At 37.8% G+C, this 17689-nt stretch overlaps 1 protein-coding gene across 6 annotated transcripts in view; it reads left to right on the top strand.

Moving 5' to 3' along the window:
* Positions 1–17689, top strand: part of LOC144370411 (uncharacterized) — a 156993-nt gene that overhangs the window by 66079 nt on the left and 73225 nt on the right. Inside the window, exons 7-8 of one of the 6 annotated variants that reach the window (XM_078031144.1) lie at positions 16049–16123; positions 16328–16397. The exons of the other annotated variants lie outside the window; for them this stretch is intronic. Of the exons in view, the coding sequence (XP_077887270.1) occupies positions 16391–16397 (7 nt within the window). The 5' untranslated portion in view covers positions 16049–16123; positions 16328–16390. The remainder of the gene's footprint in view (positions 1–16048; positions 16124–16327; positions 16398–17689) is intronic. 6 annotated transcript variants of the gene reach the window in all.

Genomic DNA, 17689 nt, shown 5'->3' with positions numbered 1-17689 from the left:
AAGGAAATGTGTCTGGCTTTTTGACACGCTCACTAGTGCCCACTGTCTGGGGCTTTCTAGACACTAGAAGTCTTTTCAGAGACTAAAATGTCTCCTGACATGCATCTTTGAATTCCTTTTCACAGGCAAGTTTCAAGTTTCCCTTGCAGAACTGTAAGAAACCACATATGCCCCAAACCTAGGATCCTGGAGTCTTGAACAGAGCAAAGACCCAGGACTCAAAAGACTGGGTTCTGTCCAGGTTCTGACATTTACTAGTTGTGACACTTGGACAAGGCTCTTTATTCTCTGCAACAGCCTGGTGATCTGTTTGAGGGAGCTGGGGCAGTTGGGAAAGTGGCTCTGTTGCTGAAAACTGAAATTGGAGCATCTGATTAATATCTGTGTAGAAACTCTGTCGTTGCCTTTCATTTGCTTTTGTGGTTGCTTTTAAAAGGTCTTCCCTCCCACCCTCAGCACTACACCTTTGGGCTTATTTTCATTACAAATGACTTTCAGCACCTCTTTTTCCCAATCCATTTTAGTCATTGTTCTCTTAAAGAAGTTTTCAGTGAAATCTACTCTTTTTCTGACAAACACTAAAGTACAAATAGCAATACAGTCTTAAACACATGGTATAGGGATTACCTATAGGGACCTATGTAGTAGAAACTTGTTAAGATGAAATATGAAAATCTAGCTGACAAAGAATGGAAAAATACATGTTTTATGTATTTTTGAAATATTTCATGGAAACTTCCTCTCTTATAAGAGAGGAAGGTGGGAATATAAAAATTGAGAAAAAGGATGGGAGAGGAGGGGAGGAGTAGTGGGGATAGGAAGGGCAGCAGAATAGAATAGACATTATGATTGATGTATGTACATTCCATGTATGTATTATATGTCAAATTACATTCTGCTGTCATGTATGACTAAAAAAAAATAAAAATGAATCGTATGGTTAAAAAAAAATCCTCTGCAAGATTACAACCCTCCCCCCCCCCAAAAAAAAGAGTTGATTTTTTAAAGATTGTGTCATTGGGAAGTAATATTGACTCTTGTTTTGTTTTCTTTGAAAGTTATATAATTCAGGTATTACCACTTTAGTCCTTACCCAGGCTATGAAGTGAAACAGCTCATTTTCCACGGTAGTGTGTTGGGGCTTTTGCAGGAGGCAGTAGCTGACTTCTCCTTCTATTTGTGATTGTAACACTGGAAACTCTCCTTCAAGATTGCACATCACATTTCTATCGGCCATATTCCCAGCATCCTTGTAGATAAATAAAGGACAAGATTTTTTTTTTTTTTTTTTTTTTTTTTACAGAGAAATAAAGAAGCAGAGTGGCTACAGCACTGCTGAGCTGGAAGTCAGAAAAGTCCTCATTTTCTGTCCATCTCAGCTCCGGATCACCTCCCCTCCTCTATAGCCTTTGTCATTAAACCTCTTTTCTTGCCATTCATCACAACTGTAATGTGCTATCATGCTCAGTCTCCCCAAGTAAATCTTAATCTCTTTGCACACAGAAATAGTTGTGGGGTTTCTATGTTTTTTTGTGGGTTGTAGTACTTTTCTATAATTTGTTCAGGTTTGGATGCAGAGCTAGACAGAGTCACGTAAAAATGAATCAAATTTTGAAATTGTGACTTTTTGTCTGAGCAGTTGTGTATCTCTGAAGTACACAAGGGATTCCTAGTCCTACTATATTAGAGCCACATTTTGTATCCCACTGGTTACTAGTTATGTAGAAAAGAGGCCCTGATAATTTTCATATTTTACCTGGCTTTTGAGGAGTATTATGTTCTAATATAAGCTCTGACATTTTGTTTATATTGTGACTTCCCCTCTTTGACCCTGTTTCCTTTTCTGTCAAATTAAGATATTGGCCTTGTTGTTACCTAGGTCTGCTCTGGCCTCATGAGCCTGTGACCTGAGACCTTCCTGGACTGTAAACTTCTCTCCCCTGATTGCTTTTTAGGGACTCCTGTGGAAGCCCATCTTTCTGTCCCCTGCTGCATGTTTTAGAGCCATATGAGAGAAGCCTGGATTGATAAGAGTAGGAGAGGGGGTATTTTTTTCTGTTTAAAATCATAGAATTATAAGTAAGCCAAAACAGGTGGGAAAATCCTCTCAGATTAATGCAGCTTGAATGGAAGACTCATGCAGGAGAGCCCTGTGTGCTTCAGGCTATAGATCAGTGTGATGGGAATAAATAATTCTGCTTATGAAATAGTGCTCCTAAGTTTGCTTATTAAGAAAAATTTTAGAGAGAGGAAGGAGTTGGTAGTATAATGGAGAGAGAGGGCACTTCCTTAAATATATTTCTTCAATATTCAGTTGATAAATGTGTATATGTCATTTACGTAGGGCAACAATGTATCCTTTCAATACATGTATACATGTATACAGAGTTAATAATCAGATCAGGGTAAGTGGCGTATCCACCACCTTATGTTTCTTTGTGTTGGTAACATTCAAAATCTGAGAACAGGCTTTTTCATCCTGCTTTGGCATGTCTCTGGTAATAAACTAGAAACTCCTGAGGCCAGATATAGGTAAACTGCTAGAAAAGAGACATCGTGGCCTATGAGTGAGACCACATACCTGTACCCAGATAAATGATGTGCAAGTGAGCCCAGAATCATGTCAGTAATTTGAGGAAAGTGTAGGATGGGAATGTTATGCCTGGGGCCTACAGAAGGATTTTTCACTAGAAAGGAAAATATTTTATTAATGACCAAACCAGTTGTGTTGATATCAGACTGGATCATTAAATGTATCACTTGCAGAGAACTAGTAAGGATTCCCTAAGAGTAAGTCATGCCTGAGTCACCTCATTGTTAATGGGATTACTAGGATGGTGGATATAGACAGTGCAGCTTTATTTAATATTTGATTTACTTAAATGAAAACAGACTAGATTGCATGTTTATCAAATTTGTGTGTGAAGTAAACATTACAGGCAAGGGAATAGAAAATCAAAATAGTTTTCAAGCATAGGCATGACAAACACAATTTCAGCCTTGTGGCCGTTACCTCTGTGTGGCTATTACTTCTGTGTGGCTGGAGGGGAAGGGTTCAGTTGAAAGCCATATACTCTAGTTTCCATTTAATTTGTGATGTGTTGTTTTTGTTTGATTGTTTATATGTCTGATATAGTCCATAATTGAAAAGTAATATTCAAAATAGCTTTAGATTGATGGGCTGAGACTATCAAGATAACATTTAATAGAGATATGTATCATATTCTGATTTTTTCAATTAAAAATCATACACATGCAAAATGAGGGATATCTGGCTTCATGGAAGTTTTTATGAAAAGTAAACAACAAAAAAGTCTTGTGGAATGGGATTTCCTTGTGACCTGTGACAATTGTAGTGTGACAATTGCCACTTTTTGATAGCAGAGGCAATAATCCCCCTGAACTCTGTTGCTTAAACTAAACCCCACATTATTCTGTTTATTATTCTGCTCTGGGATCCCCATTTTAGAAGGGTCATTGATAAACTAATATTTATCCAGGGGAGGTGACCAACATAAGGAGGAAGCTAAACATCTGGAAATCATTAGAATGGAGAAGACTTAGAGGCAACGTGGTGATTGTCTTTACATACTTGATTGTCTTTACATACTTGAGGGCAGAAGGCACACAATTTCTTTCTTTTTTTTTTCCTTCTCGATAAAATAGTTGGAGATTTCAGCTTTTAATATAAAAAAGAGTTCTGTGAAAGTCAGCCTTCTCCATCAAGGACATAAAAATTTTCCTAATGCTGAGCTGTCCATAGTGTTTGAGGAAAACTGATCATACGTTGAGAATATTTTGTGAAGGGTTTCTGCAGTGTGTCTGTATTTGGGTTAGATGACTATCCAAGGCATCTATTTGGGATGTCTTATTTCAAAACAGTGGAACCACTCGGAATTTAGTAGATTCTAAATGGGCAGTGAATTACATGATAGAATCTTCCTTTAATGGAAGCATATTTGATGCATATTTGCAGATTTTTAAATGGATCTTCAGTTTCCCAAAGAAAGGGGTGCAGTTTTTAACGTGGCCTGCAAGGTTATGGTGATCTGCTCCTAAATGGTGCCCTCCAGGAATTAATTCACCTAAATTTAGCTTCTAAATAACTTCTATAACTTTGTTCTTAAAACATTTTTTGGCCTATGTGATGTTATGTCTGAAAAGCATTCCTTATTAATTTAATTATCTTTTTTTTGTGTGTGTGGTTGCTATATTTTTCTCTATTCCAGATGTTGGCTTAAGCCACATTTGTTTTCTGAGAAGCATAAGAAATATCTGAGTCTTTGAGAAGTTAGAGATGCTTTTCTGAATTGATTGAAATAGATAACTCTTTGTGGTCCAAACTTACCAGAGGAACTTTTTGAACGGAGATCCCTGCAGAGAGAGTAGCAGAGTCCTCAAGCCTTGCCCATTACAAAAGTAGAAACACTCAAGAATAGGGCTTTCCCAGTACTGTTAATGTAGAATATCCTCTTCCCCCAGCATAGAATTCCCAGACTCCACCCTTCCTGTGGTTACCACTGATTTCCAGGAGGCTTAGGGAAACAGGGTACAGGAAATGAGTCTCCCTACACCATCCTCATTTGCTAAGAGTTGGTGAAAGAAGGAACCTGCTACCTCATCAGTCTGGAAACCCTGACCTCTTGGTTTAAGTAGTGTGACTGTGTGACACCAGGCCAGGCTTTGGGCCAGATGTCAAGGTGAGATGTTCATTTCTGCTCAAGGGGTTTTCAGTTGCTCACTTTTCCTCTTTGCCTATAGACTAAATTGTGCCCACTCTTTTTTTTTTTTCCACAGACATGTCAATGACCCCAGTGTTAGTTTCTTTGAGGCTGATTGTATCACAGGGACATATATTTGAAATAAAGCCATGAGACTTTGGTGATGGCATTTTAGGACTTAAATAAAGAAGACATAGAAGCAGCGTTTGGAAGGTTCTTTCCCAGTGCTGGTGGAATCACACTGGGCAACTGCCTACTCTGCCTCCTTACTGTGGCTCTGCCTAGTTTTTATTTGGAGAGCTGTGCTTGTGGCCTTCCGAGTTCTATGTAGCAGTAGCTGAGGTTCAGCATGTGAAATGAAATCATGTTTTTTGTATTCTATGGCTGTTTGCATAAAAATATATTCTGTTGTCTGACACCAATTTTTTTTCCCCTCTCGGTTCCTAAAGAGGGCCCAGCCAATTTCATCTCTGATGACAGATCTCTTTAAGACCTTTTTCTAAGTATGTCTTTGAGCAAGAGGAATGAGGAGTTCACCTCTTATGGAATGCATTGACAAAGCAAGCTAGAAAAACAAAACTTGTAGGGAAGAGCTTTTCTTAAATGTTATCTGTTACTTTAACAGGCCAATTCAGGTCATGTTAGAACAAGTTATTTGATCTGCAAACAATCTCATTCTTAGGTGAAATTTCTGACAATGATGATAATCTGTGGCCTATTGCTGCCATTCACTCTAAAACTTAGAATCCAATCAGTTGATTGTTGGCTAAACATTCCTTGTGTACTTAGTGGTGTTAGGTCTTGGGCAAAATGCTAAGTAAAGAAAAAGGTCTTCATCCTCAAAAAGAATATCCAGTCTAGCTGGTGAGATAGAACAACAGCCTGTAGGCCTGACCATGTATATTAACCACTTCCTTATAGGATATCTATCCTAAGGATAAGGCTTAGTGGGTTCCAGAAAGTCCAGAAAGCTTCCTCAAGTAGCAGAGCAGGGGAAAAAAGGAAATTCAGCTTGCCATCTCGAGGACTTTTAGAAGTCACTCATGGTGATTTCATGTGAGAACAAAGTCAGGCCATGCACTCTGCAGACAGTGGGGCCCAACAAGGGGGAGATTGTGATAGAGCTTTATGATTCATAACTTGGAAGTCATCATAAAGAGCTTTGCTTCTACTTGAACCATGGGTGACCCAAGAAATTCACAAAAATAAATGGCTTATTGTTTAACAGGAGAAATCATTGATATGGAATAAGAACAGTATTTGCCCCAAAGATGGCATTTTACTCTTGTGGGAATACTGAATAGTAATGGGGGAAAGTTTAAATTTAGTAATATTAAAATTTTTAAATGCTTTAGCAATATTTTTCCAAAAGGAACTGTCATTTTCTTGGCCATAAATATTTTCTCAAAAATAGTAGACAAGGTGCTCAGCAGGCATTTTAAATTCTAACTTAAGAATTTCACAGTACCAAGTTCCAAATGCTGACAATATGCAGTTTTTTATCCTATGTAGTAGGGATCATTTTAAGTCCAGAAGTATATATGTATATTTTTCTTTTCAAACAGATATGAATTAGGGAATAAATAGGCAGACAAAGATTAATTATAGTAGGCTTCAAATGAAGACATGGAAAAATAACATTGTAATATGTTTTGGTTATCTTTCCCTGACTGGCATAGTTTTTTTCTACTCTGCTTCTGAGTCTTGACCCTTGCTAGACTATAGTAACCCTCCTGCCCAACCTCATTCTCAGGGGACAAGTTCAAAACCCCCACTGGTGCCTGAAACTATAAAGTACCAGATCCTACGTGTACTATGTTTGTTACTATAATACCACACACTATAGCTGTAACTTGAATTGTGGCAGAAAAACTAGCATGAATTTCTTTTTTCTCTCTTTACAGTTTCACAGGGACTACTTCATTTGTTCTTATAAATCTTACCACCAACCTGATTATTCTCTTTCCTTATTAAGTTGAGAACTTCTACTTTTTAGGAATCATCTTATCTTGGGCATATCTGAATTTCAAGCATCACTGTTGTTATGACTTGAACACAAGCACTCATTACTGCCATGGTCAGTCTGATAAGTGAGGTGGCTGGCTGTTCACAGGTGGGTAGCATCTATATTGTGGATATGCTACACAAAGGGCTGACTCACGTCTCTGGTGGAACAGAGCAGGGTTGCATGAGATTTATTCATGCTATTCAAAATGGTACACAAACTAAAACGTATCAATTGTTTATTCCTGGAATTTTCCATGTGGTATTTTTGGGCCATGGGTAACTGAAATTGCAGAAAGCAAAACCTTAGCTAAGCAGGGACTCCTTCATTTATAATCTAGTTAAAACAAGCTTCATTAGTCACATTGGCTGGACTAGATGCATTGTGACCTGCATGCTTTTGCTTGTTCCTCCTTAGCTTATTTTTCTCACTCACCTGGAACATTGAGACATTCCGCTGCTTGTCTCCCTCCAAGCCAGTTACAGACATCCTCTTTTTTATAGTATATGTTCTCTTTTTTATGTTTATGATCAAGAAGTTTATTTATTGGCATTGGAGAATGTTTGCACTATTGCATGACTACATGAATTGAAAATATGTAAAATATATATGAAATTGGATGGACCCCTCTCATGAAAGAGAGAAAAGAGTAAATGGTCATAGGTCAGCATTAATAAGCATTTGTTTTACCATGTGTTCTCATCTCACTTGAATTTGTGACCATTCTTCATCACCATTAAATATATTTACTGAGGGCCTGTTCTGTGCCCTTGTCTAACATCCTGGGTCTCATCTCTTGTTTGAAAGAGAAGAGAGGTCTGCAGTCCATCTTCTGTGGTCAGATGTTAGAAAAAGTTCTGTGTTCATAGGCTCCTACTTCCTCCCCTCCTAATCATTCCTCAGACTACTGCAGCCAACTCCTTCTACCACTGCGCTGAAACTGTATCTAGAAAGGTGAAATTGTAGTGACCTCCTAGTTAAAAAAGCCATTGGATGCTTTGCAGTCATCTTTTTTGGTTTGTATCTGGAGTTGACACTATTGCAAACTTCCTTTCATATGATACTCTTTCCTCAGTGACCTTCTCTGGCCACTTCTTTCTGCTTCCTCCTGTTGCCTTTCAGATATTGATGCACCTCTTTGTCTTGCCCTCAGCCCACTTCTTTTTCGATCTTATGCACTCTGGAGTTGCCACACACCTACACTGATAAGTCAATTCTAGATCTGGAACTCATAGAATCAAATGAAGCTTGCCCACCCCCCTGCCCCCCACCAACTGGGAATTAAACCAGGGGTACTCTACCACTGAACCACATCCCCAGCCCTTTTATTTTATTTATTTATTTTTTGGAGACAGGATCTCACTGAGTTGCTTAGGATCTTACAAAGTTGCTGAGGCTGGCCTCAAACTTGAAATCCTATTACCTCAGTCTCCCAAATCACTGGGGTTATAGTGATATACCACCTATTGGACAGCTTCTTCTGCCTGTGCCACAGGCACCCATAAGTTAGCAGTTTCAGTTACCTTGGCACACTGAGGGCTGAACATCCAGTCCTCTCCTCGTCACATGTAATGCCTGACATCACACTCCATCCACCTGGCAGAAGTTCCCTTCTCCAAAGAAAATGATGGAATCTGGACTCACAGAGGCTTCTCCACCGTAACTGACTGCTCATGCTTGCTCGGTTTTCTTTTCTTTTCTTCTCTTCCTTCTCTTCCTCCTCCTTCTTCTTTCTCTTCTTCATTTTTTTGTCCCTCTAGTGCTGGGAATGGAACCCAGACCTGATGCCTGCTAGGCACTGTACCTCTCAGGGCCACTCCACCACTGAGCTACACGCCCACCCCTCCTGCCTACTCAATAACAAAGGAACATTTGTCTTTAAAAATATATATATCACTTTCTTCCCAAAGCCCTTTAGGGAGTGTGAAATGATTTTTTTTTCTTATATTGATTATCATCAGTTTGAGGTAGCAAGTGGCAGGCATTGGTAACATTCTTTGGAGATAAAAAAAAAAAAAAGATGACACTCCAGAGTCCAGAAGGAATAAATCTAATGTGTCCACAGTGAAAAAATGACTGTGGAAGGAATCAGGGACTATGAGTCACTCACTCAACAGATATTTATTGGGAACATCAAAGTGTCAGGCACTAGAAAAATGCAGTGTTGAGTCAGACCCAGGGTTCTGTCATGATGTGCTGTGACACTTCTTGTCCCTATCTTTTGTACTCTGATTTTTTTCATCCTAATTAGTGATTAATGATAACAATTAGCAAATGTTTACCATGGGCCAGGCACTGTTTTAGAACCTTACACATACTAACTCATTTAATCATCACAAAAGTCACTGTGAGCTTATTATCATTGTTATTATTACTGAGGGAGGGCAAAGGCTGGGCAGAAGAAAATTAGAAATATGCCCTACCTCAGTCTGCTGGTAAGTGATAAGGCATGGATTTGAATCCAGGTGATCTGACTCTAGAACCCATCTGCCATTGTCTTGGCTATCCTAACTCCTCACCCCATAGCAAGTCCTTCCACTAGCTATCCATGATGCTCTGTGATGTAAGACAAGCTAGTTCTCCACGTGCCAGAGTTAACCTGTGGTTTTAAATAACAAATATTTAGACTTTTCTTTCTTGAAACACTTGCCCCCTTGGGCATTGCATTGGCAGTGGTCTCTTTTTCTAATCTGAAATCCACAGAAAAAGAAGAAAAAGTTGCAGTTAGGTCCAAGTGGTTGTGACAGGTTGCTAAATAAAACTGGCTTAACTGAAGTTCTGAGAATTTCTTACAAAAGAAAATTTCCTTAGTATAGGAAATCATGGGTCATTGCAGTTATAAGTGTCTTAGTAAATAGAAAATGTGGCTTGAGGCTAAGAAGCATAAAATCTTAATGAGATTATTTGTGGGTTGCTATTTATGCATACCTTTTAAACCATTAAAAAATGTTTCCTATCTGTCTTCAGTGTGTCATGTTAAGTTTCCACTGTTGAAATCTTACATAATTTTTGAGAATCTCCAGAGTTGCTAAAAGGAAAGAAAAAAGCAATAGTAACAAAAGTTTATGTAGAATTTGAATTTACAAAGTACTTTCACATACAGTAACCTTTCTGATCATCCCTGTTTTTATTCTCTTAGAAAATAGAATCACAAGGCTTTCAATGAAAATTTATAAAATTACCTATGTTTTCTTATATGGTAATTCTGAACTGATTTGGAAAAACTCAAATCTGAATCAGTGATGTGTTTAAATTACTAATGTTACTCCAAATTACAGGTAGTAACTTTGAGGAACTTCTCTGACAGATACATGGCAGGAGCATTTGGCTGACCGTAAGGTCTATGAAGTGGTTAAAACCTCCTTTGGTTCCTTAATTTTGAGTTTTCCTTGTGCTTAGTCCCACTTCCCTCCTTCACCAACTTGAGGTGAGGGCACACTGAGGGCGAGGTAGGCTCCTCTGAGGCTTTTGGCAGCAGGGAGAACACTTGGCTAGGCCATTTTGCCCCGACTACCAGCTACAAGAAATCAAAGATTTCTCTCAGCTGTAGATGAAAACTCTTAGACACATAGGAAAACTTTATATTTCTATATAAATATCGTGTGTGTGTGTGTGTGTGTGTGTGTGTGTGTGTGTGTGTGTATAGTTGTAGATCGAAACAATGCTTTTGTTTTTATGTGGTGCTGAGGATTAAACCCAGGGCCTCACACTAGGCAAGCACTCTACTACTGAGCCACTACCCCAGCCCCCATAGGGAAACTTTAGTTCAGCCTTAGAATGAAAATTAGGCATGACCCTAGTAGTGAGATTTTCCTGCTCAGTATATAAAGTGAGAGCATTAATAAAGTATATATTTGTATGAAAGGTGCTGCTCTATAAATAAATCTGCTCTTTTTTGATTATTAGAACTGTACAGGAAGAAGTCATCTGTTTTGGCACAAACTATGGAAATATATCTAGGTAGCCAAGGAAAAACTGAATTGTTACTGAAGGATGTGTCACACAGAAAAGAAATAATTTTCAAAGCAGTGGCTGGAAACTATTTTCAAACATGAATCTAGGGAGTCCCTTGAGCTGTCTGTGTGGGTGATGGGTGAGTAGTATTGGTTTGGTTCTTGCCGGGCTACTTATTTATTTATTTTCCCACAAAGACTCCTTCTTTCCTGTGAAATGAGAGTTGAAGGTGCAGCTCCATTTCGGTGTAGATTAAACAAAAAGTAGAATTTATTTATACTTACTATAACTTGTATAAATCTAGTGAAGAGAAACAGGTTTTCTTGTTAAGCTTCAGTATTATATAATTAATATAATACAATTATTTTCTTTAACCTTTTTTTAAAAACTACATGATTTAAGATATTTAAGAATTTAATTCATAAGAGATTGAAACTGGACATAGGAGAAAGACTAGAGAAGGATCAGCATTCTGCTACCTGGTTGAACACATCTCTAAAGTGGCAGCCTTAGAATACCATGTCCTGATAGAACTCCCTATTGAAAGCCAGCCAGCAGAGCCACTTCTTTATGCCCTACTCCTTACCTGAAGCACTGTGAATTGTCACCAGGGCCCTGAGTATGAACATGGGTGACTCCACAGGATTGCTACTCAGCCTGACAGAAGGGAACTAGTGTCACTGGGCAATCCACACTCTGATTTAGAAACCCCAGGCTGTGGGTTTGGAATTGGCCAGATACCCTGGCTCAACCTTGAATAAATATTCCTGAGGCCTAAATAGGATAGGGAATTCAAAGCCCTATTTTTCCCAAGTTCTTCCATAACTGGGAAGAACTTGGCTGCTTGTTGTGAGATTTAAGTGGAGAGGCCATGTTTTGGAGGGGAAACAAGGCATCATTCTTTACTATAAATTAATTCTCCCATAGCAGTTCCCTTTTCTCTTAGAAGTGAAACCATTAGAGGGGCCAGATCAAACCCACTCTAGTCATTGACCAGGGCCAGCTTTATCACACACCCTGCCCAATGTAGTAACAACCTGTGTGAAATGACTTGAGAAATCTTAGGCAGTGCCCTCTCCCCACCCAGATATCTCAAATGCAGCCTTCATCTTAAGCCAGGTCTTAAAGACCCAGGTAGACTTTTATTCTTTTAGTATTTGGATTTCATCCCTTCTAAGAAAATGGACATCACAGTGGGAGGTAAATGACTTTTATGTTATTATAGTCACTTATGCCATGATATAAATTAGTTTAAGTTTCTTTGGTTTTGAAAGAAAGATAATTAGATGACTATGGGGAGAAGGTGCAGAATTGGAACAAAGGCGGGAAGCACAGTCATCACTCTTGTGGCCTGGCTGAGGACTCTGTGACTTCTTTCCCATTAGAACTTGCTTCTATGCTTTCAGGGAAACAGGGCATCCTATTTTCCATTTACTTCTCCCTTCTGTCAAACAAAGACTTGGAGGTCTTTTTACGGCTTTGACTCTTCCTTACCCCTTCTAGATGTAGTTCCATTTCCTTTCCAAGATGAAAGCATGTCTTTGTCCCCTCCCAGAATAGTTCCAGGCAGCAGAACATAGTGAATCCTTCCAGATAAAGAGGATGCTTATAAAATGCCAGATTGTTATCAGAGAAGCAAAGTGAGGGGAGTCAAGTCCCTACCATTAATTACCTCATTACAGCTTTGTTTATATCCTGTTCATTTGGGGCATGTTTTTCTTGGACAGTTTCTTGTCTGTGTTCTGAACTGCAGTCTGAAGTTTGCAAAACTCCCAAAGGTCAGGAAATAGTGGGTTTCTTCTTTGCTTAATGGCAAGGAAGAGAAGATCAAAGTTTCTATCTTCATCTGGAAGGAAATAGACAAATGCTTGGTTTGGGCAGCCTATTCCTCACCTCAGTAGACAACTATACTGTGCTGATTGAGCTCTGGCTCTGAATATTGAGGAGGTTACCTGGAAATAGAATGGCATTTATCTCTGTGAAGCCATGAGCATCAAGCAGTGATTGACTGTATATCCAGACATTGAGGCTGGAGTCCAGTTGAATCTAAAGTAATACTACTTGGTAGTTTTAGTAAATATACTTGATACCACTGAACTGTATTCCTAAAAATGGCTAAAATGGTTGACAAAGTTATGTTTCTTTACTAAACAAGTTCATATCTGACCTCATGTTGTTTTATTCGGTTTGGTCTGCAGCCAAACCCATCTTTGCTAACAAGACTATGGACATAATTCAACCCACCCTCTCAGCTCACTGGTGATGTGGGCTTCTGAAGACCAGAACATTGTGTTTTTCATAAGACAAAATCCTACAAGCATGTTATCTGGTAATATACCTGCAGTACGAATTTGAAGAATAAAAGAAAGAAAAAGCGAATAAGAGAATATACCTCATTCTAAATCATGAAAGTTAGTACTTATTAACTCCAAAAGCCCTCGCTCAGAGCTCCAATGTAAAGTGTCTTGTTTTTACCTTGTGTGCATGTCTCCTGGTTCATCACTGTCATCACTTGAAGTTAGCTGATAAAGTCAGTTTGATTTTTGCAGGCGCTTGCTCATATTTAAATTTAGTATTTCCTTAGAAGAGGCTAGAAAAATGAGGGACTTAGGGAAAAGTTAAGGTAAATCTTGAAATATATAAAAGCTCACTTTGAGTGAAAACTAATTAAAAACAAGCCCTGGCCTTTTCATAGGCAAGAAAAAATTGGAATGGCGACAGGGGATGTATTCTTTAGGAAATAAAAACTTTGCCAGAAATAGCACGGGTGGTTAAAGGAGTCTGGTGTGAAAGTTGCATCGTTTAAAAAATAATATATCTTTACTTTCTTCTTGACTAATGGTTTTGTCAGAATAACTGTTTAGATAATAAATGAAGTACTTTGAAGTGGATAGGGGAATGAACATTTCTGTGCCTTGTACTAACTGGTGATACAGATTATAAACTAAATGATGCCAAACTTCATCAGTTTATCCCAGATCTGCACACTAGCAAGCTTAGTCAAAGCCGTAGAAATCTACTGAGGAAATCATGAAAATGAATGGAATTGATCCAGAATGTTTTAATTTTCTTCCGAAATGTTATATTTATTAGACCTCAACACCCCAAAGTTAAACAGTATTGAATTTCACACATAGCACTTTATTTGTAATCTTAGGTTAAAGGTTATGGCTTTGGCATGACTGAAGAATAATGACTCATACATTTTACACTGACTTTATTTTATTTCTGATAGGCATAAAGGAGAGCTAGGGAGTAAGATGATAGTGCATTAAGGCTGAATTTATTAGTTGATTGGACACAAATGGAAATACAGAATGTCACTTAATGTTTTTTTGTTTCTGTTGATATTTGTATGTATACTTTGGGTGAAGACTGTGAAATGCTAACTTATACTTAAAATGCAATGTAAAATATCTCTTGACTATTAAAATTAGGAGTGAGAATTAACAGTGATTTTTTCTAATAAATGTCTCAAACTATACATAGCTAAAATCTTATCATGTGGACATTTTGGAGAATGTGACCAGTACTCTGCATTTAAATGTGCCCCATCTTAAAATATAGTCATCATGAAATTAATACATTAAGGCATGGTCACAATCCAGGAAAAGACTTGAAGGTAATATGAGTCTCCCCATAATTAGTAACCTAATTAAATGCTAGATAGCTTCAGCTTTACAATAATGTACCATGCTTCTGAACAAAGATAACACCACCACTGAAACTGTATACTTGTAACACTAGTACATTTTAAATTAGTGGCAGGGTACGTGTGTGTGCTCATTTTTGTTTCATCTTTGGACTTTGCACAGCTGTTTCCATTGTGCATTCATTTGGACTATATCCAGTGAGGACAGTCACTGATTTGGCTTGGTTTTTTCAGAATTTGGGATGATTCAAACTGGTTTGAATCAAAGTTACCTTTTTGCTATGGAAAAGGCAACTTTGGGGGGTGTTTAATATATAAAACTGGTTTAATCTACTCAAGAAGAAGAGAAAATCTGTTTTACCTTAATAGCTCACATGGAAAATTGTACCACCAAATGCAGATGAGTTTATTGAAGACGGTCCATCAGATTTGGCATCTCTTGGTTGAATAATTTGAGTTGTATGTACACTTAAAAGTAATACAGCTGAATTTTTTTTAATATATATTATTGCTCAATTCTTTGATGGTAAAAATGCCTTAGAATTGGAGTGCATCAGTTTCAATATTAGTGTAGGCTTTCTTTCTTTCTTTCTTTCTTTAGTTGTACATAATACCTTTATTTTATTTATTTATTTTTGTGTGGTGCTAAGGATGGAAACCAGGGCCTCACATATACTAGGCGGGCGCTCTACCGCTAAGCCACAACCCCAGCTCCTAGTGTAGGCTTTTGAGTTAGAGGCACCTGACTTTGAATCCAGCTTGTTCACTCACTTCCTTTATGAGCTTGGGCAAGTTACTTAATCTCTCTGAGATTGTCTAGAAGAGAGCATGTGGAAGCTTCAGAACATTGTCCTAAAAACATTTTTGGTTTTTAGTTCTTATGTGATTATTAGGACTTAAGTATTTATTGATTTGATTTTTTAAGAGAGCACAAGGAAAAGTTAATTCTGGTTGGAAAAGTTTAAAAGAAATAACTGGACTTGTTTAATCTGAGGGAGAGAAGACAGGATGTTCCAGAGATAGGGCTAGAGGAAGAGAAGAGAAAAGAAGACAGGATTATACCTCAACTTTTCTAGTGGATATGATAGGATTTTCTTTAAGAACAGTTTCAGTGAGGTCTGACATACACTGCACATGTTTAAAATGTATAGTTTGATAAGTTTATATACAACCTAAAACCATCACCATCGTCAAGATAGTGAACATATCCTTCACCCTTTGTAGTCCTTACACAGCCACTCCATTGCTGGCATTGGCTGTTCCAGGTTCTGTCACTCTAAGTTAATTTGCACTTCTTTGTATTTCATGTAAATTAAATCATACAGTACGCGTTCTATTTTGTCTGACTTTTTCACTCAGCCTAATTATTTTGAGATTCAGCCATTTGTTACAAGTACCCATGAATTTTTTTTCTTTTTATCATCAAATAGAATTCCATCATATTGATCTACCATATATTTACTTATGTACTCAACTGTTTATTTATGTACTCAACCATTTTAGACATTTATCTTGTATCCAATTTGGGACCATTATAAATGAGTTGCTATGAAGATTTCATGTACAAGTCATATTCTAGACATGCTTTCATTTCTCTAGAGTAAACATACAGAAGTGGAATGGGTGAACTATATGGTTGGTGTATGTTTAACTTTTTAAGAAATTGAACAATTTGTTTTCCAAGGTGACTGTATTATTTTACATTCCCACCAACAGAGTATGAGAGTTCCAGTTGTTCCATGTCCTAGCCAACACTTCGTGTGCTCGATGTTTTTCATTTTAGCCTTTCTAGTGAGTATGTAGTTATGTCTACTTGGGGTATTAATTTGAACTTCCCAAACAACTGGGGATCTTGAGCATCTTTTACATGTGTTTATGTTCCATCCATATATCTTCTTTGTTGAAGTGTCTGTTCAGAGCTTTGACCCATTTTTTTTTTAAAGAAAGAGTGAGAGAGGAGAGAGAGAGAGAGAATTTTTACTATTTATTTTTCAGTTCTCGGTGGACACAACATCTTTGTTGGTATGTGGTGCTGAGGATTGAACCCGGGCCGCATGCATGCCAGGTGAGCATGCTACCGCTTGAGCCACATCCCCAGCCCCTGACCCATTTTTTTTTAACTGGGTTGTTTGTTTTGTTATTTTGAGTGTATTCTGGGACCAAGTCTTTTAGGCATAGATTCATTTATTTCTCTGGCATGTAGAACCAGAAAAACAAAATTAAATTATAGCAAGAAGGAGTCTACTTACACAGAAGGAAGTACTTTTTGACTGTGGCAGTCTAAACGTGGGCATGGGTCAACCAAAGGAGGATGTAAAACTTTCCCTGGACTTATTTTAAAAAGGGCTGGCTGTAGTCTATTTGGGATACTGTAGGCATGCAGAAGTATGACTCAGTTTACCTAACTGAAGTTTTCATTTGAGAGAAGATATCTTCCCTGGGATGGGTCTCTTGCTAACATCTTAGTATCCCTTGCTCTTTTGTGCTATTTTTTCCAGGCAAAAAAAAAAGTGCAATTTCTTGGGATTTTTCAAGACTTTTCCTGTACTTTATGATTTTTAAAAAGTAATTCTTTCTGATTTTAGCTTGAAGTGTTGCTACGAAATATGAGGAAGGTCATTCGGGGCATTAATTAACTTCAGCAAAAACAATTGCAATCTCTACAGAGCAATCATATTAAAAGAAATGCTCAAATTTCTCTCATCCAGCAGTAGCACCAATCATTGTTTTTGCTGATGGTATTGGACAGATTAATTCAACTCTCTGTAGAGGTAAAATAATTAACTAGATTCTAGAGAGGAGGTTTTCTGTGATTAAAGGACTTGGGTTGTTGTGGCCCTTGGATGGGAAGAGTCAGGGGTGCTTTAATGACAGGATTCCAGTAGAGCTAATGAAAGGTTTTCCTGTATGTAGAAAACACTGGTCATTTGTTCTCCAACTCCACAGATTGCCCAAACTGGAGGATGTTGGCTCCAACTATAAGGAGATTGAGTATGGTTAGTGTTAGGCATAAAATTTTTATTATCAGCATCAACATTATTATGAGATTAAGCAATGGAACAAGTCAAGAGAGACCATGAAGATATGTGAGAATAAAAAAAAAAAAGATAGCCATCTGCCTGGACTGTTTAAATGCCCATTGATTTATAGGATCTTGTTATTGAAGGAAACTGTAGAGATCACTTCTCCTAAAATAACCTTTTACAGAAGGGAATATGAGAGGACTAATATTTTAATTTTAGGATGTTGCAAAAGTAATCTCACTTAAAAGAGACACAAAGTGAACCATGTGTTTCTGCTTCATGAGAAGGTTTCACATGACCAAAATAGTCCCTTAAAGCTGATGACTTATTATTT

This window comes from Ictidomys tridecemlineatus, chromosome 14 (assembly GCF_052094955.1).
Source record: "Ictidomys tridecemlineatus isolate mIctTri1 chromosome 14, mIctTri1.hap1, whole genome shotgun sequence".
Lineage (NCBI taxonomy): Eukaryota > Metazoa > Chordata > Mammalia > Rodentia > Sciuridae > Ictidomys > Ictidomys tridecemlineatus.
Note: the sequence above shows the minus strand (reverse complement) of the source record. Positions and strands in the feature narration are given on the sequence as shown.